Here is a 20,154-nt window from a genome sequence, read left to right as displayed (position 1 = left end):
ACAACGCCAACATGTTCCTGTAAAGGTCAAGGGTGGGACCAACAAGCAAAGGGAACCTTGGATGACAAGGGATATACAAAAATGCATTAGAAATAAAAGGGGGGCTTTTGGCAGTTACAAAAGACTAAAGACGGAAGAAGCCCTAGAGGAGTATAAAAAGTGCAGGGGCATACTTAAAAAAGAAATTAGGAGGGCGAGGAGGGGCCATGAAATAACACTGGCAAGCAAAATAAAGGAAAATCCTAAGATGTTTTATAAGTATATTAAGGGCAAGAGGATAACCAGGGAAAGGGTAGGGCCCATTAGGGACCAAAGTGGCAATCTGTGTGTAGAGCCAGAGGATGTAGGCGGGGTTTTAAATGAATTTTTTGCATCTGTGTTCACTATGGAGAAAGACGATGCAGACATAGAAATCGGGCAAGGGGACTGTGACATACTTGAACATATTAGCATCGAGAGGGAGGAGGTGCTAGCGGTTTTAGCAGGCCAAAAAGTGGATAAATCCCCAGGCTTGGACGAGATGTATCCCAGGCTGCTGTGGGAGGCAAAGGAGGAGATTGCAGGGGCTCTGACACAAATTTTCAGAACCTCTCTGGCCACAGGGGATGTACCAGAGGACTGGAGAACAGCTAACATAGTACCATTATTCAAGAAGGGTAGCAGGGATAAACCAGGGAATTACAGGCCAGTGAGTCTAACATCTGTGGTGGGGAAATTATTGGAAAAAATTCTGAGGGACAAAATTAATCTCCACTTGGAGAGGCAAGGATTAATCGGGGATAGTCAGCATGGCTTTGTCAAGGGTAAATCATGTCTGACAAATCTGATTGAATTTTTCGAGGGGGTGACTACGGGGGTGGATGAGGGAAATGCTGTGGATGTGGTTTACATGGACTTCAGTAAAGCTTTTGACAAAGTCCCGCATAGGAGACTGGTCAAGAAGGTAAGAGCCCATGGGATCCAGGGTGCCTTGGCGCGTTGGATCCTAAACTGGCTGAGTGGCAGGAGGCAGAGGGTGATGGTCGAAGGTTGCTTTTGTGACTGGAAGCCTGTGTCCAGTGGGGTACCTCAGGGATCGGTGCTGGGTCCCTTGTTGTTTGTGATCTACATAAATGATTTGGATGAGAATGTAAAAGGTATGATCAGTAAGTTCGCAGATGACACGAAAATTGGTGGGGTGGTAAATTGCGAGGAGGAAAGCCTCAGGCTACAGGACGATATAAACGGGTTGGTCAGATGGGCGGAAAAGTGGCAAATGGAATTTAACCCTGAAAAGTGCGAGGTGATGCATTTTGGACAGACAAATAAGGCAAGGGAATACACAATGAGTGGTAGGACCCTAGGAAGTACAGAGGGTCAGAGGGACCTTGGTGTACATGTACATAGATCCCTGAAGGCAGCGGAGCAGGTAGATAAGGTGGTTAAAAAGGCATATGGGATACTTGCCTTCATTAGCCGAGGCATAGAATATAAGAGCAGGGAGGTTATGATGGAGCTGTACAAAACGCTGGTGAGGCCACAGCTGGAGTACTGTGTGCAGTTCTGGTCGCCTCACTATAGGAAGGATGTGATTGCTTTGGAGAGGGTGCAGAGAAGATTCACCAGGATGTTACCTGGGATGGAGCGCCTCAGCTATGAAGAGAGGCTGGACAGGCTGGGGTTGTTTTCCTTGGAGCAGAGAAGGCTGAGGGGGGACCTGATTGAGGTGTACAAAATGATGAGGGGCATAGATAGGGTAGATAAAGAGGAACTTTTCCCCTTAGTAGGGGGGTCAATAACAAGGGGGCATAGATTCAGGGTAAGGGGCAGGAGATTTAGAGGGGATTTGAGGAGGAACTTTTTCACCCAGAGGGTGGTTGGAATGTGGAATTCAATGCCTGAAAGGGTGGTAGAGGCAGGAACCCTCACAACATTCAAGAAGCATTTGGATGAGCACTTGAAATGCCATTGCATACAAGGCTATGGACCAAATGCTGGAAAATGGGATTAGACTGGACAGGGATGGATGGGCGGCGCAGACACGATGGGCCGAAGGGCCTCTTTCTGTGCTGTAAAACTCTATGAGAATTATAGGAGTGCAGATATCTCGGGGGGTAGTGGGGCTGGAGGAGATTACAGAGATAGGGAGTGGCAAGGCCATGGAGGGATTTGAAAACAAGGATGAGAATTTTGAAATCGAGGCATAAGTAAGTAAGTGCAAATTTAGTCTCCTCTGTAGCTAAAGCAAAACTTGCTCATTGCTACATTTAATACATGGAATACTCAACAGGGGATGGTTTTCACTGGTTGCTTTGTTTGAGTCATTGCAAACAATGAGAAGATTTCCTGTTTGCTATTCCTGGTAAAATTGTAAAAAAAAACATTCTAAAAGAACACTACTATTAATTGTGAGTGGATGAAGTCTTCCCATTAAGTGTCCTGGCCAGTATTTATCCCTCAATCAACATCAATAAAACAGATTATCTAGTCATTATCACATTGCTGCTTGTGGGAGCTTGCTGTGCGCAAATTGTCTGTCGCGTTTCCTACATTACAACAGTGACTACACTCCAAAAAGTGCTTCATTGGCTGTAAAGAGCTTTGGGATGTCCGTGTGGTCATGAAAGATGCTATATAAATGCAAGTCTTTCTTTCTTTTCAATGCTATACTAGCGTGTCATTCTAGATCATGGTTTCCAGTCCTGATTCAGTTAGTGAATGGGCTGAACCCTATGTCGTATTTTATATAAGATGTCAGTTTGTCGGTGTCGGAAGGGCATTGGTTCTTTCACAGACAACTTGATATCTTATATAAATACTACTTTAGTTTTCAACCCATTTAATTACTGTGCATCTAAGATAAGGTACTTATTTACAGAGGACAATATCTTGTCTAGGACGTTACTTTGTAAACAGCAAATGAGCTGTATTAGACTAAGAATCACTGATCAAAGCACTGAAACAGCAATACAGTACCTGGGGAAATATTCCATGTTTAGAGCTTCATGTAATAGGAGTGAATGGGAAAATATTTGGTACAAAATAAATTCTAGGTTTGGATTAGAATTATGCTTGAATTTTGCATTAAATTATTTCAGAATTATTATATGTATTTACAGTGAGTGGAGAGGGAGCACTCTCTCTGTATCAGAAGGTGGAGAGGTCTAGCTATGCTCGAGAAACTGGAGCACCTCATCTAGGCTGGCACTTCAGTGCAGCGCTGAGTATGGGTGCAAACTCCGGCTGGACTGTGTTCTCGGAGGTTTCATCACATGACCTCCTGCCTCCAACTGCCCTCTCCCCACACTCCTGCCATTGGTTGCATGTTATGTCAGTCATTCAATAATGGTGGCTGCAGTACCCACTATCCTCTGCACTCCAGAAACCACTTAATCCATTGTGTGGCTTTACGAGAGCATGGATGCGCCAGGGCCGCATTGCATTCTGGACGTGTTGCGGTCCTGCTGTTTGTTGAGTCTGACAATAAGAAGAACATTTCCATATAATTTTTCTCCCGGATTGCTCACAGAAATGTGCAGGCGATTAATCTTTAATTCTGGGACACTTCCAGGACAATACGGGAGGGTTGGCAACTCTGGTGCTGCATCTTTTGGATTTGATACTGGCCCAGAAATTCGGGTCAGGGGCTTCCCGCGGGTGCAAGCCCCCGACCTGCACTTACCTAGCGCGCCGGCCGTTGAGCTGTGGGCCCGTGTGGGATTCCGATCCTGGACCTCCTTCAGTGCTTGCGTATCCCAGGGGCGCAGTTAGTTCGGTGCATCCCCTGGGATCACGTGGGCTATGCAGAGCCAATGGTAGCAGGGAATGCTTCATTCATAAGTTTGACAGGAAGAGCTGTCAAACCTATAAATACTATGGCCCAGAACTTGGTGTCGGGGGCTTGCCACGCGTGCAAGCCCCCGATCTGCACTCACCCTGCGCGCTGACATCTGAAGCCCGGGCCTGCTTGCATTTCCTGTCACAGGCCCGGTTCAGATGTCAGCGCGCAGTGCTTACCTGGTCCAGCGGCGTAGTTAGTGCGATGTACCGGCTAGGATCAGGTGAGCACTGTACAACCAATCAGGGGAGGGGAAGGTTCATTCATGAGTTTGAGAGTAAGAACTGTCAAATTCATGAAAACTACGGGGGCCCAAAACACTATTTAAACTTTAAATAAAAATTTAAAAAACATCCCAATCATTAAATTAAGTATAAATAAGTTTAAAAAAATAATTTAAACAATAATTTTTTTTTTTGAAAAAAATAAATTTTTAATAAAAAGGGTCTAAAACTAAACTTACCTTATTGTAGATTCTTTAAAATAATAAACCTGTGGGAAAAAGAATTGTAAATTACACTAAAACACCACTTACGTGTAAAAATAAATACTTACGTGTGCTTTTTACAAGCGTAAAGACTGGAGGCCTTTACACATGCGCAAATCCCCCAAAACAGAGGAAATCCAAGACGCACGCGCTGCCCCCTACAGCGCACGCGCTAGCCTCTTCACCTCTTGGGTTAGAGGAGAGGAAATGCCGGTTTTCAGCGCATGCGCTGTGCATGCTGAAAACTGGCATTTCCTCCGGCCAGATGCGTGAGCACCCCTTCCGTACTCACGCGTTTGGGGAGGAATTACTGCCCCAACAAGTCACAAAACATCACTAAAACTTCAAATAATTTTTTTTTTTTAAATCACATTTTTAAAATAACTATAAATTACATGAAATAACTATTTTAAACAATAATTTAAATTTTTGAAAAAATTAATTACATTTTCTAACGGGGCTAAAAATAAACTTACCTTTCTTTAAAGTATTTAAAAATAATAAACCTGTGGAATTTTTTTTAAAATTTTAATTAATTCTCCACTTACCTTGTTAAAAGCAGGCCTTGCGCCTGCTTTTTAAAAGTGTAACTCCTGGAGACTTACCCTCCAGGAGAAACCTGCAAAAAAACCGTAAGTTCAATGCGCACGCGCTGCCTCTCCGGCGCACGTGTTCGATCTGTGAACCCCTTCTTTCAGGAGAACGGAAGTGCCGGTTTCCCGCACATGCGCAGTGCATGCACGAAACCGGCACTTTCGTTGGGCCTACGGGTGAGTACCCCGTGCGTACTCACGCATTGGGACCCGGATTTCTGGGCCATTAAACTAAGGTCCCGTCTGCCCTCTCGTGCATAAAAGAGTATATGGCATGATTAGAAGAAGAATAAGAAAGTTTTGCCAGTGTCCTGCCCAACTATTGTCCCGGAACCAACATCACATTTTGAAAAAAAAAATATCTGCTTATTTATCTTATTACTGTTTGTGGAATCTTGCAGTGCGCAAATTGGCTGGTGTTTCCCAACATTACAACAGTGACTATATTTCAAAAGTACTTTTGTGGCTGTAAATTGGTTTGGGATGCATTGAGGTCATAAAAGGTGCAATTTGTTGGGACCGCCTGATCCGCTCTGTCATCTCCATCAATGTAGCCCCAAAACAGCGGCAGCAACAGAAACAATGCCGCAGGAAAATTAACACTGGAGCACTCAAAGACCCTGCTAAGAAGGTCCTATTCAGCCTGCGCCTCACAAACAACCTGACGACTCCCAGTGATGCAGCGACACAGAGTGCCCACAGCGTCTGGTCTGCACTCAAGGCCTCCATAATCAACACCTGTGAAGAGACGCTCGATCACTCGACCAGGAAACACCAAGACTGGTTCGACGAGAACGACCAAGAGATCCAGGAGCTAATAAGCTGCAAGCGCAAGGCATTCCTGATCTGGAAACAGCAACACAACTCGAGAGCAAGAAAGCAGCTCTACAGATGACTGAAGGCTGAGGTCCAACAAAAAACTCGCGACCTAAAGAGCAGATGGTGAGTGGAGAAAGCGCAGGAGATCCAGCAGCTAGCCGACAACCACGATGTGCGTGGATTCTTTAGTGCAGTCAAGACCATCTACGGCCCAATTATCAAAGGCCCAACCCCACTGCGGGCCAAGAATGGAGAGGTACTCATCAAGGACAGAGAGACAGTCAGTGCCCGCTGGAAGGAGCACTTCGAAGATCTCCTTAACCGAGACTCTGTCTTCGACGCGAGTGTCCTCAACACCATCCCGCAGCATGCTAACCGCCACCATCTCAGCACAACTCCAGCCCGGCATGAGGTTGAAAAGGATATCCGACAACTGAAGAACAAGGCCTCAGGAGCAGATGGAATCCCTGCCGAGACACTAAAGCATGGCGGAAAAGCACTAATGGCGCGAATTCATGAACTCATTCCTCTTATCTGGAAGGAGGAGAGCATGCCAGGGGATCTCAGAGACGCTGTAATTGTGACCATCTTCAAGCAAGGTGACAAGTCCGATTGCGGTAATTACAGAGGAATTTCCCTGCTGTCTGCCACAGGGGAAGTCATCGCAAGAATCTTCCTCAATCGCCTTCTCCCAGTGGCCGAAGAGTTCCTCCCAGAGTCGCAATGCGGATTCCGCCCACTAAGAGGCACAATGGACATGATCTTCACTGCACATCAATTACAAGAGAAATGCAGAGAACAGCACCAACCACTGTACATGGCCTTCTTTGATCTCACAAAGGCCTTCAACACTGTCAACCGTGAGGGATTATGGAGTGTCCTCCTCAAATTCGGCTGGCCTCAAAAGTTTGTCAACATCCTCTGCCTGCTTCACGACGACATGCAAGCTGTGATCCTGACCAACGGTTCCACCACAGACCCAATTCACGTACGAACCGGGGTCAAGCAAGGCTGTGTCATCGCACCAACGTTCTTCTTGATCTTCCTTGCTGCAATGCTCCATCTCATCCTCAGTAAGCTCCCCACTGGAGTGGAGCTAATTTACAGAACAAACGGGAGACTGTTCAACCTCCGTCACCTCCAGTCCAGATCCAAGGTCGTCCCATCTTCTGTCGTCGAATTACAGTATGCAGATGACGCTTGCGTCTGCGCTCACTCGGAGTTCGAACTCCAAACCATCGTCAACACCTTCACCGAAGCGTACGAGAGCATGGGCCTTACGCTAAACATCCATAAGACAAAGGTCCTCTACCAACCTGCCCCCACCACACAGTACTGCCCCCTGATTATCAAAATCCACAAGGCCTTGGACAACGTGGACCACTTTCCATCCTCGGGAGCCTACTGTCAACCAGGGCAGACGAAGTCCAACACCGCCTTCAGTGTGCCAGTGCAGCCTTCGGTCGCCTGAGGAAGAGAGTGTTTGAAGACCAGGACCTCAAACCCAGCACTAAGCTCATGGTCTATAGAGCAGCAGTGATACCCGCCCTGCTGTATGCCTCAGAGACATGGACCATGTACAGCAGGCACCTCAAAGCACTGGAGAGGTACCACCAACGCTGCCTCCGCAAGATCCTGTAAATCCACTGGCAGGATAGGCACACCAACGTCAGTGTTCTCACTCAGGCCAACATCCCCAGCATCGAATTTTTGACCACGCTCGATCAGTTCCGGTGGACAGGTCACATTGTCCGCATGCCCAATACGAGACTCCCAAAACAAACGCTCTACTCGGAGCTCTGGCACAGCAAGAGAGCCCCAGGTAGGCAGAGGAAACGCTTCAAGGACACCCTCAAAGCCTCCTTGAAAAAGTGTAACATCCCCACCGACAGCTGGGAATCCCTGGCCCAAGATCGCACAAAGTGGAGGAGAAGCATCCGGGAAGGCACCGAACACCTCGAGTCTCTTCGCCGGGAGCAAGCGGAAGCCAAGCGCAGGCAGCGCAAGGAGCGCATGTCAACCCAAGCACCCCACCCACCCGCCCCTTCAACCACCGTCTGCCCCACCTGTGACAGAGACTGTAGGTCCCGCATTGGACTCATCAGTCACCTGAGAACTCATTTTTAACGTGGAAGCAAGTCATCCTCGGTTCTGAGAGACTGCCTAAGAAGAAGAGTATATAAATGCAAGTTTTTTTTCTCTTTCCTAGCTATATAGCATCTAATGAATGCAAGATACAATAAAAGACAGCTTTAGCCCTTGTGTGAATGAAGTGTGAAGTTTATTTTCCTGAATTGAAATCGCAAGCCTTACCTGCTGCCTGGGCTGATACCATCTGCTGGATAACCACACCCATGCTTGCTGGCACAGGTTGCCCCCTTTGACTGCGATATTGCACTGCTTGGAATGAGTAGAGAGAAGCCCAGCATTCCTGCACAGCATCGCACACCTGGGGAGGCAAAGATTCATTGAGTAAATCATGAAAAAAATTAGTACAAATATACGCTACTTTGTTGTTGTTTTGAAATATAAGGTACAAAGCTAGGCCGTGGTTTACATCTTTTTAAATTGAGAGATCTAAGTGAAGAGCCAAGGTCCCATACTGTGGGTCACAATTAAGGTAGGAAAGAGGTGAGTAGTGTTTTAAAATCCTATGGATAGAAAGAACTTGGTTTATATAGCACTTTACACTTCCTCAAAAGGTCTGTGTTTTAAAACCAATGGATTACTTTGAAGTGCAGTCACTGTTATGTTGGCAAACACTGCGGCTAATTTAGCAAGGTCCCACAAACTGAATCTAGCAAAGCCTCACGAACAGCAAATGAGATGATTGAATAAACTATTTTTTGGTGATAATGGTGGAGGAAGGAATGTTGGTCAGGACACTGGGAAATTCCTCTACTTTTCTTCAAATAGTGCCACATGATCTCTTGCATTCACCTGAACAGACAAACAGAGCCCCAGTTTAATGTCCCAGCTGAATGACTACACCTCTGACAATGCAGCGCTCCAATACCGCACTAGAGTGTCAGCCTAGATTATGTCCTCAAGTCTGTAGTGGGACTTGAACTGACAACCTTCAGGAGGTAAGCGTGCTAGCGACTGGGTCACGCTAACAATTGGATGAAATAGATTGCAAAAATGATGCAGAAAAGGATGGGTTTTCAACTTTGATATAAGGGATCAAGGACTTAGACCAGCTCACTTGTGAGTCTGCCCTCCAAAGTTGGATGAGTCAGTCCTCAACCAGGCCCCTAAATGGAACACTACAAATGAATATTCAGATAAATGTAGGTGTATTTGCTTGTGTAGGTGTATTTAGGTGTATTGCTGTGAAATAGTTATTGCAGTAAGTGAAAGCTGCAATGTTAACGTGGAGTTAAGACCCGAGAGAAGCAGTGTGAGGCTCTCTAGTGGGGATAGTCTTACGCTCACCTTTGGTTTGATACTGCACAGGGTATAACTTGAGTATGGTGTTAAATGGTTTATAAACCTGCCTGCAGTTAACTTGAATGTTTATAGAGTGCACCTCTATAGACATTTAAGTTTTAAGTGTTGAGAGAAGAACTCTTCATGCATATAATCACACATGCAAAGAGTCATCTCCTGGGCTGGAAAATTGGAAGCAGTGTAAATAGGGTATTACCTGGCTGGAACCCATAATGCAGTTTTCAATCTGAGACGGGTAGCTGCAGTATAAATATAGTATTAGATGTCAGATTTAGAATGTTGTGGTCACATGGAAACCTTTGCTAGTCCAACACAGACTAACGTTCATACTGTGTCTGCACAAATGCTTACCATGGTCTTCAGTCTAGTTGAAATTGCTGTAAAGCAGTTTCCTTTGTACTCGGGGTTGCAGTTAACAAGTTCTGCCGCTTGGCCATGCATTCGGTGTACACCTTTGAATTGGACCAACCAATGTCACTGAGAAATGCTACCTATGTTACGGAGCCTGGTTAACAGGCTGAGTCTTAGACGGCACGTCCTCAGCACATTAAGAAGATCAGGGTTCAAACCAGGAAAAAACAAATCAGAAGTAGTCTTTGCTAACCTTAACGGATGAGAAAAATCAGCATTACCAACTGGCATATCCACCACCATTTTATTCTAAAGGGTACGTGTCTCCAAGTTGGTCTAAATTATTTTTCCTCAAAATTAATCTGAGAAGACCACAGCTCAGTTTAGATTCTTAGTTCATATTCAACACTCTATATGGAGTCTGCCCTGCAGTGTTTTGTCTTACCTCTGGGAGAGGAAATTAACTCTGGCATGTTAAGACTGTACTATTTGAATTGCACTTTTGCCAGTCAATGATGGATCAGTTATGGAGAAGCTGATGGCCTAGGACACATATGCTTGAGACTTTAAACGGCATTTGATGCATAAACAAATGATGTTGTAAGTATTCGTGATCACCGATGTAGGTATTGGACGAATTCCTACTTAATAATTGAGTTCGACTCCAGGAGAACAATCAAAAAGGTTTTTAATGCAGGAACAGAGGAATTCAAACAGGTTGCAGAGCTAGGTACAGGAGAGCCATAAGATAGGTCTTCACCAGACAGAGACGCCACGAGGACTAAGTAGGCAGTCCTGTGAATTGCGTGATGATGTCATCGCATTCTTCTCGCGCTTGGGTAGTCACGTGACTTGTGTGATGACGCCATCGCGTTTGCCTGCGCTTGGGACGGTCACGTGATGTGCGACGTGACGTCATCGCGTTCGCCCGCGCTCCCAAAGGAGGAAAGCCCCGCACCGGCTACATCGTTACGTTAAAGGGAATTATGTACGGTAAGTAAGGGACACTCGGTGGTACCGCTACAATATTACTAAAAACACAGAACAAGTGATAGCAATTTATTTGATAACATTGTAATTTAGGGTAGATAGAGGAAAAACGATTTCCCTCTGGTGGGGGAGTCCAGAACAAGGGGGCATCATCTTAAAATGAGAGCTGTGCAGTTCAGGGGTGATGTCAAGAAGCACTTCTTCACACAAAGTGTAGTGGAAATCTGGTACTCTCAGTCTCAAAAAGCTGTTGAGGCTAGATTATTGAAAATTTCAAAACTGAGATTGATATATTTTTGTTCGGCAAGGGTATTATGGGTTACAGAATCAAGGCGGGAAGATGGGGTTAAGATACAGATTAGCTAAGATCTCTCTGAATGGCAGAACAGGCTCGAGGGGCTGAATGGCCAACTCCTGTTCCTATGTTGCTAATTAAGGATACGCCATAAGAATGAATCTAATCAGAGCATATTCCTGTTTAGAACAAGCTTTACCCATGTCGAGGCTGATCCTTAGTTCAAAGTTGCTGAATTCAAATGGTCTGATAATACCATTTTTTATAAAATGCCAAATTCACACTTTGTTGCATTATTTATTTCGCTTAATTCAAATTATTGGCTAATTCAGAATTTTCGAACGGAAGCCACTTTGAATTATTGGTAGACTACAGAATTTTCCACCTTAATTTCGGTTTCACCCTCGCTGTTACATTGTTAATGATTCACTCATCATGTTTGTTTTCTTCTTACCTGTTCAAAGCCTTTCAATCCCAGTATAGTGCCGAGTTGCCCAGCAGCAGACGTGTCCTCTGTGTCCTCCCCGACTGCGCTGGACCTGACGGCCAATCGTTCCTCTACTCCCAGCAGCCCCAGCTCAGCAAGCTGGTCACGAATGGCGCTTTCTATTTCTGGAGCCAGTTTGGTGCTTCTGAACAATTCAACACATCTGGGGAACATTAAAAGCCAGTTCCTGTGTCAAATCCCACAGCAAATTACAGTATGTTGGTAAGACATTTAAAGCAATGGATAGCCGAATTTGTTTAAGAAAAGAGGCCTCTGTGGTTAATCATTTCCCCTTGCAGAACTTTGGAAGTTTGTTTTCCTGTCTGTATTTCAACAACAACAACAACATGCATTTATATAGCGCCCTTAACATAGTAAAACATCCCAAGGCACTTCACAGGAGTGTTATCAAACAGATTTTGACACCAAGCCACATAAGGAGATGTTAGGGCAGATGATAGGTAGGTTTTAAGGAGCGTCTTAAAGGAGGAAAGTATCCTTCCAATTCACACATCTTTCTGACTTGGAAATAGATCGCCGTTCTTTCATCGTTGCTGGGTTAAAATCCTGGAACTCCCTCCCTAACAGCATTGTGGGAGTACCTTCACCACACGGACTGCAGCGGTTCAAGGCGGTGGCTCACCACCACCTTCTCAAGGGCAATAAATGCTGTCCTTGCCAGCGATGCCCACATCCTGTGAATGAATAACTAAAAATTCTCAACCTATTTTTACCCTTTGTATAAGTGCTGCAATGGGTAGGTCATTTGTAAGGGGTTTACTAAAAATAAACCATTGGATTCCGTCGGCATAGCCTCTTGACACATCAAGCCATTGCAGAGCCTTCAAGTTAGAAGGGTATCATTGCAGCGGGACTAATTTACATAGGAATTTATTACGGAAGTTTATAAAAATAAGTGCAGAATGTAGGACTTTAAATGTGGACTGAGCCAAGTGTCTCCCAGCCTCTAACCCTACTTCATCTGAAGACTACACTTGGTCTTGATCCCTTTGTGTAACATTATGGGCGATCAACTGGTATTGGCCCAGAACTTCGGGTCTCCACGGGTGAGTACGCACGGGGTGCTCACCCGTAGGCCCAATGGAAGTGCCGGTTTCCTGCATGCACTGCGCATGTGCGGGAAACCGGCACTACGTTCCACTGAAAGCAGGGTTCGAACGCGTGTGCAGGAGAGGCTGCGCGTGCGCATCGAACTTACGGTTTTTTTTGCAGGTTTTCCCGGGAGGGTAAGTCTCCAGCAGTTACACATTTAAAAAGCAGGCATAAGGCCTGCTTATTACACGGTAAGTGGTGAATTAATTAAAATTAAAACATTTTTTCCACAGGTTTATTATTTTTAAATACTTTAAAGCAAGGTAAGTTTATTTTTAGCCCCGTTAGAAAATAAAATTATTTTTTTCAAAAATTTAAATTATTGTTTAAAATAGTTATTTCATGTAATTTATAGTTTATTTAAAAAATGTGATTTAAAAAAAAATGTATTTGAAGATTTAGTGATGTTTTGGGGCTCGTAGTATTTATAAGTTTTGACAGCTCTTCCTGTCAAACTTATGAATGGAGCATTGGCTCTCCATGGCCCACGTGATCCCAGGGGACGCATCGAACTAACTGCGCCCCTGGGATACGCAAGAACTGCGCGCCGGCAGCTGGAGCAGGCCCAGGATCGCAATTCCACGGGGGCCCACAGCACAATGGCCGGAGCGCTAGGTAAGTGCAGGTTGGGGGCTTACACCTGCGGGAAGCCCCCGACCCGAATTTCTGGGCCATTATATTAAAAACCTTGCATGTACATGCACTGTCAACTTTTTCCATTGTCAATATAAATGTCTTTACGTATAATGGAAACTGCCTCCGTAAACTTGTCATGCGATAATTATACCCTCCAGCCAGTAGAGGCACTACAGTGCCCCCCTCTTTCAGGTGGGTGTAATTACAGTGTGAAAACTTTACATAGGTAGTTTCTATTCTAAATGTGGACATCGGAATTTATAGTGGGCATCTAAAAATAAGGATAAAATGTATGGATTCCATCCCCTTCACCAGTCATTGTCTCAGATTGTGCCAGACTGTACACAACCTCCACATCCTGTTTGACCCTGAGTGGAGCTTCCAACTGCACATTCTCTCCATCACAAAGACTGCCTACTTCCACCTCCGTAACACTGTCCGCTTCCATCCGTGCTTCAGCCCATCTGCTGCTGAAACCCTCATCCTTGCCTTTGCCGCCTCTATTGCAATGCGTTTCTGGCTGGCCTCCTCTCCTCCACCCTCATTAAACTCCAGCTCATCCACAACTCTGCTGCCGGTCTCCTTACCCGCATCAAGTCCCGCTCACCCATCACGCCTGTGCTCACTGACCTACATTTCCGGTTCAGCAACACCTCGATTTTAAAATGCTCATCCTTGTGTTTTAAATACCTTTATGGCCTCTTCCAACATCTGTTGCCTACCAACCTCTGACATTGAGACCCTCACAGGCACTGTTAGAACCTTGGCCTCCTTCCCAGTGCTTTGAGGTCTTAGGACTGCTCCCAAAGCTGATAAATCAGTGTCACTTTTAACACTATTTGGCACAACGGCCCTGTTCTTATCAAATCTCCAACTCACCAAAGCAATAGCACAGGGAATGTGCTGGTACATAATAAATTCTGTCAGAGGAAAGTATTTTTGATTGATTTTACCTTTTGCACCGTTCCTGAAAGTTTCCATTTTTACGTGTGCTGTTGAAATACAGAAATACCATAATTAAAAATGAGAAAGCGATCGGAGTTGACACATACCTACAATTCTAGTATAATACTAAAGCAAAATACTGCAGATGCTGGAAATCTGAAATAAAAACAGAAAATGCTGGAATTACTCAGCAGGTCAGGCAGCATCTGTGGAGAGAGAAACACCAGTTCTGACGAAGGGTCATCGACCTGAAACGTTAACTCGGTTTCTCTCTCCACACATGCTGCCTGACCTGCTGAGCATTTCCAGCATTTTCTGTTTTTATTTCAGAATTCTAGCATGTTGCTTGAGCTTCAATTCATAAGAACATAAGACATAGGAGCAGGAGTCGGTCATTTGTCCCCTCGAGCCTGCTCTGCCATTCAATAAGATCATGGCTGATCTGATCTTGGTCTCGACTCCACTTCCCTGCCCACTCCCCATAACCTTTGACTCCCTTACCTTTCAAAAATCTGTCTATCTCCACCTTAAATATATTCAATGACCCAGCCTCCACAGCTCTCTGGGGAAGAGAATTCCAAAGATTCACGGCCCTCTGAGAAAAAAAATTCCTCCTCATTTCTGTTTTAAATGGATGTCCCCTTATTCTGAGATTATGCCCCCTAGTTCTAGATTCCCCCACGAGGGGAAACATCCTCTCAGCATCTACCCTGTCAAGCCCCTTCAGAATCTTATATATTTCAATAAGATCCCCTCTCATTCTTCTAAACTCCAATGAGTATAGGCCCAACCTGCTCAACCTTTCTTCATAAGACAACCCCTTCATCTCAGGAATCAACCTGGTGAACCTTCTCTGAACTGCCTCCAATGCAAGTATATCCTTCTTTAAATAAGGAGACCAAAACTGTACGCAGTACTCCAGGTGTGGCCTCACCAACGCCCTGTACAATTGTAACAGGACTTCCCTACTTTTATACTCCATTCCCTTTGCAATAAAGGCCAACACTCCATTTGCCTTCCTAATTACTTGCTGTACCTGCATGCTAACTTTTTGTGATTCATGTACAAGGGCCCCCAGATTCCTCTGTACCTCAGCATTTTGTAATCCCTCCCCATTTAAATAATAATTAGCTTTTTTATTTTTCCTACCAAAGTAGATAACCTCACCTTTTCCCACATTATACTCCATCTGCTAGATTCCTGCCCACTCACTTAGCCTATCTATATCCCTTTGGAGATTCTTTGCGTCCTCCACACAATTTGCTTTCCCACCTATCTTTGTATCATCAGCAAAGTTGGCTATATTACGCTCGGTCCCTTCATTCAAGTCATTAATATAGATTGTAAATAGTTGAGGCCCCAGCGCTGATCCCTGCGGCACCCCACTAGTTACAGTTTGCCAACCTGAAAATGACCCGTTTATCCCGACTCTCTGTTTTCTGTTAGTTAGCCAATCCTCTATCCATGCTAATATATTACCCCCAACCCCCAATTCAGTGCAGAGTCAGTTCTAAAGTGCAACTGAAATCTCATAAATCTAACATTAAAACTGAAGTTGGAATGTTTTAACCAGGTTATATTGCCTAAATTAAGAGAATGACAATACCAGGCTATATCGTTCAGCTTTGCCACAGCTTGCTGGAGACTGCTGTTCATTTTCATTTGGTGTTCCAGGGCTGCAATAGTGACACAGAGGCCTGTAGGTACAGAAAACTAACAGACAAACAAACAGGATATCATTTTATTCTTGTTGAGCTGGTATTATTTATCACTTTAACTCAATTACAGCATTAATTGCAACTGTTACTTGAAGATATAAGAATATATTTGCTTTTTTTCTTCTTGACTGCAGCCTCAGCACGGTGAAGGAGCTGGAGTGCCTTCAAGACCTGAATAGTTATACTGGCTGTCTTTCAGCTAGATCGAGCCATGCCAGATAGATCAAAAGGGCGGAGGTAAAACAGCAGTCATGTTTGCAACCATCTTCAGCCAGAAATGCCGAGTGGATGATTCATATTGGCCTCCTCCTGAGGTCCCCACCATTGCAGAAGCCAGTCTTCAGCCAATTCGATTCACTCCACGTGATATCAAGAAACGGCTGAGCGCCCTGGATACAGCAAAGGCTATGGGCCTTGACAACATCCCAGCTGTCGTGCTGAAGACTTGTGCTCCAGAAAAAGCCAAGCTGTTCCAGTACAGCTACAACACTGGCATCTACCCGACAATGTGGAAAACTGCCCAGGTGTGTCCTGTCCACAAAAAGCAGGACAAATCCAATCCAGCAAATTACCGCCCAATCAGTCTACTCTCAATCATCAACAAAGTGATAGAAGGTGTCGTCGACAGTGATACAAGCAGCACTTACTCACCAATAACCTGCTCACCAATGCTCAGTTAGGGTTCCACCAGGACCACTCGGCTCCAGACTGCAACAGCCTTGGTCCAAACATGGACAAAAGAGCTGAATTCTAGAGGTGAGGTGAGAGTGACTGCCCTTGACATCAAGGTAGCATTTGACCAAGTGTGGTATCAAGGAACCCTTGTAAACATTCATTCCCTGCACCACCAGTGCACTGTGGCTGCAGTGTGTACCATCTACAAGATGCACTGAAGCAACTCGCCAAGGCTTCTTCGGCAGCAGTTCCCAAACTCGCGACCCCTACCACCTAGAAGAACAAGGCAGCAGGAGCATGGAAACACCATCACCTCCAAGTTCCCCACCATCCTGACTTGGAAATATATTGCCGTTCCTTCATCATCGCTGGGCCAAAATCCTGGAACTCCCTCCCTAACAGCACTGTGGGAGTACCTTCACCACATGGACTGCAGCAGTTCAAGAAGGCAGCTCATCACCACCTTCTCAAGGGCAATTAGAGGTGGGCAATAAATGTTGGCCTTGCCAGCGATGCCCAAATCCCAGGAACGAATTTTAAAAAAAATCCATGTCTGCCTATCACACATAGGGGATTCTAATTTAGATTGATGGGAGTAGCAATCCCAAGAACACTAACTATAGCAGTGCCCAGTACCACAAAGTGAATATGAAGGGATAATTACTAGTCCTAGCCCCTTTTCGGGCCACCCTGGATCAGGCGTATTCCCCAGACGTTCACCTTCAACTAAAGTTAGAAATAGCCGAATCCTAAAAGACGCTTAATTGGGTCTAAAAGTCCAAACTATCTCTCCCTAAAGGAAAGGAACGACCTGAAGATGTTACCATCCTCCAGATAGCACTTTTAATAAGTTTAACTAGACTGTAACCTTCCAGATATTATGAGGGTCCGGAAAACTCCCCCAGGATTCTGCAACTCCCCACCAAAGAGTGTACAGAGATTGAGTTCACGAGTTTGATACAGAAGTACTATGTGAGACAATTCTAAAAATATATAGATTTATAAAAGAACCGACATGTAATTACAGCTGGTGATTCAATCGCAACTTTAACAGTTCCAAAAACAAATAGCTCACAATTCTTATTCTCAGAGATCCTTATTCTCAAATCTTAACGTCGTTACATTTTTACATTTCTTACTTAGTCTTATTCCAGGATATCCACCAAAATCAAATACCTTTGATACCCGAGACTCTAAAAGTTGTAGGCTTACAGAGCCTCTGAAGCCGAGAATCACTTTGCCCCTTCCAGCGAATTCTGTCTTCCTATTTGAAAGTTCTATATTTATACTCTTTTTTCAGTGGTATATCCTTTGAAGTTTTCTGCTGATGTAAGCTAATTATCTCTAGCCATTTTTCTGTTGACCCCTGCTATTCTTACAGTTAGTTCAGCTTGTAACATTCAGACTTGTGTCTCTCCTTTAGGTGCTCAAAACTTATCATAAAAACAATATGACAGCAGTGGTTCTATTTGATGCCATTCTTAGGAAGTCTTCTGTTTGTATCTTTTTACGTGTAAATTAAAAACGCCTCAACTAGGGTGATCTATGCAATTCTTATTTACCTCAGCTGGTTGTACCACAGGCTTCGTGTCTCCTAGGTGTTCCAAGTTTAACACAAAAACAATGTAATGGCTGGTTCCTCCCGTGTTTCACTTGAAGTTATTTTTACAAAGGCACATGTTTCTTTAATTTTATGTGTTTCTTTCCTGAAGTGTAGGTTTATGACACTTTTAACTGGGCATTCCATTGTGTTCCCTCCAAAGCTCAGACTTTCTGGAAGCTCTAACCCTCTGCTTCAATAGGCTATTGTTTCAGTGTCAACAACTTATCTTATCTCAAAAGCCTGTATGCCGTTTACAGCTTTTGATTGTTAAGGCTTCCAGACTTCCAGACCCAGTGGCCTAGAAATTCAGTCGCGTTTGCGCCCACTTATTGGCTATAGAGTGGTTTGCGCCGGAAGTTTTTTAGCGCCCGAAATTCAGTTGGTCCCTAACATCGGCGTTAGCCGGTAGCGCTGCGCCGGCACCGATGACGTCATCGGTGTGCGCAGTGCCCCGGTTCCAATGCTATTCCGTCCCGATGGCCAAATTCAGTTGCGGCCGCCTCGCCCGTAGCGGCCGCAAACAGCGTTTGAAAAACGGTGCCTTGCAGCTCCGAGAGGCCGGCGCATAAAGGTGGAGGGGCGGCCGGCCGCTTTCCCGGTGGCCGCCTGGCCGCACCTCCCTCCCCGGACTCCTGCACCACCCCTCCCGCGGCATTGGTGTCTGACTCCCGCGAGCCCGGCACTTCTCCGTGGTGCCGGGCTCATTTGCCGGGGGAATCCAGCGGCGATCTCACGGCTGCAGGCAGCTCCACCTTAAGAGAAGGAGGAGGCCTGCAGTACCCCAGCCTGCCGCACCGCATCGGGTGCCGCAGCGGTAGCTGGACGCCTGAAACTGACTTTCATCGCCCCAAACGAGGCGGCCAAACCCTGCAATAGCGCCCGCCTCCGTCTTGGGGCGGCGCAACTGAATTTCAGGCGGGCGCTACGGGAATCCAGGCGAGCGCAAAATTTCGGGCACTAAAGACCTGGCGCGGCGATACCAAATTTTTAGCCCAGTATGTCATGTTTAATAAAGTCAGAATTCTGTTCATAGGATGGTGTATTTTTCTGAATATGGCTATTCCTTCACAAATAGCGCCTGGAAACTTTCCATTGCATTCCAAAGTTCACCAACTGTCTTGCCTCAATTTGCCTTTGGGGCACAGACTGAGGGAGGAGAGGGTGGAAATGGCTCAACACTATGTGGAATAATATGGTCTAGTTTTTATACTAGATTCTGAAACATTAGACGAAAATGTGAAAATAATTATATAACTGACATGCAAGTGAAGCTATAATCTGGTGATAGTGTTAGCCCTTTGTAATCGAAGATGACTATGTTTGTCAGAGAGTCAAGCAGTCTTGAACTTCATCAGGGGAAAAACCCACAGGGAATATATCCAAGCAAACACAGCAAAGGAATGGATACATATGGGAAGTGCCATTCCACCAGGTTTTTCCCCTGAAAATCTTAATGTTTTTCAAAGAACTACAGATTGTGCCTATTGGTACTGCTAGCCAATAGGCATTTAATTGATTTTTGTTTCTAAGGAAAGGAAAACAAAATGAAAAGTGTACAAAGATATGACCTATTTCAAGTAGGGCGTAGTTTAGTCGGCAAATCAATCTTTGCTATCACCTAGCCATCTCCTAAATCAGAGAGAGGGTGGTGGGGGTGGGCAAGTATGGATATCTACAGTAATATCCCCCAGTTATCTCTCTATGTTGGAGCGAGGGCTGAGATGGGACGACAATATCTGCAGTGATATCCCCCCCCGCCCCCCACGTATCTCTCTCCTACGTTGGAGCGAGGGTTGAGATGGAATGACGATATCTACAGTGAGGTCTGCACTGTGGAGGTTGCCAATGAAAGAGCTGGAGGTGAATGCATGCCGGTTTTAGTGCCCATTTCTGTCAGTAGGGAGAGGGCCATCGGGACAGCTTTATGTGGCTGCCTCACTTGGGTGTGTTGTTCATCTGACATTTGGAGTCCCAAAACAAGTGAGCAGCGAAGCATTGAGCTGGAAGATCAGCGAATGCTGCCAAGCAGGATCAGAGCAACAGGAGAGGACTGAGGCAGCCGCATGTGGAGAGGCAGCGCATTCAAGATTCAAATCAACATTGCAATTTGGAGCCTCTCAGTTATCCCCCAGCTTTCATTATCCACCAGGTGAGTCCCTCCATTTTGGTGATTAA

At 45.3% G+C, this 20,154-nt stretch overlaps 1 protein-coding gene across 1 annotated transcript in view; it reads right to left on the bottom strand.

Moving 5' to 3' along the window:
* LOC147116682 (uncharacterized) overlaps positions 1-20,154 on the bottom strand; it is a 207,506-nt gene that overhangs the window by 90,130 nt on the left and 97,222 nt on the right. Inside the window, exons 12-15 of the mRNA XM_085991793.1 lie at positions 15,590-15,696; positions 13,992-14,030; positions 11,257-11,452; positions 8,030-8,165 (exon numbers count right to left, since the gene is read on the bottom strand). Of these exons, the coding sequence (XP_085847919.1) occupies positions 8,030-8,165; positions 11,257-11,452; positions 13,992-14,030; positions 15,590-15,696 (478 nt within the window). The remainder of the gene's footprint in view (positions 1-8,029; positions 8,166-11,256; positions 11,453-13,991; positions 14,031-15,589; positions 15,697-20,154) is intronic.

This window comes from Somniosus microcephalus, chromosome 6, assembly GCF_052327205.1.
Source record: "Somniosus microcephalus isolate GS21.2 chromosome 6, FLI_Smic_1.0, whole genome shotgun sequence".
Classification (NCBI taxonomy): Eukaryota; Metazoa; Chordata; class Chondrichthyes; order Squaliformes; family Somniosidae; genus Somniosus; species Somniosus microcephalus.
Note: the sequence above shows the minus strand (reverse complement) of the source record. Positions and strands in the feature narration are given on the sequence as shown.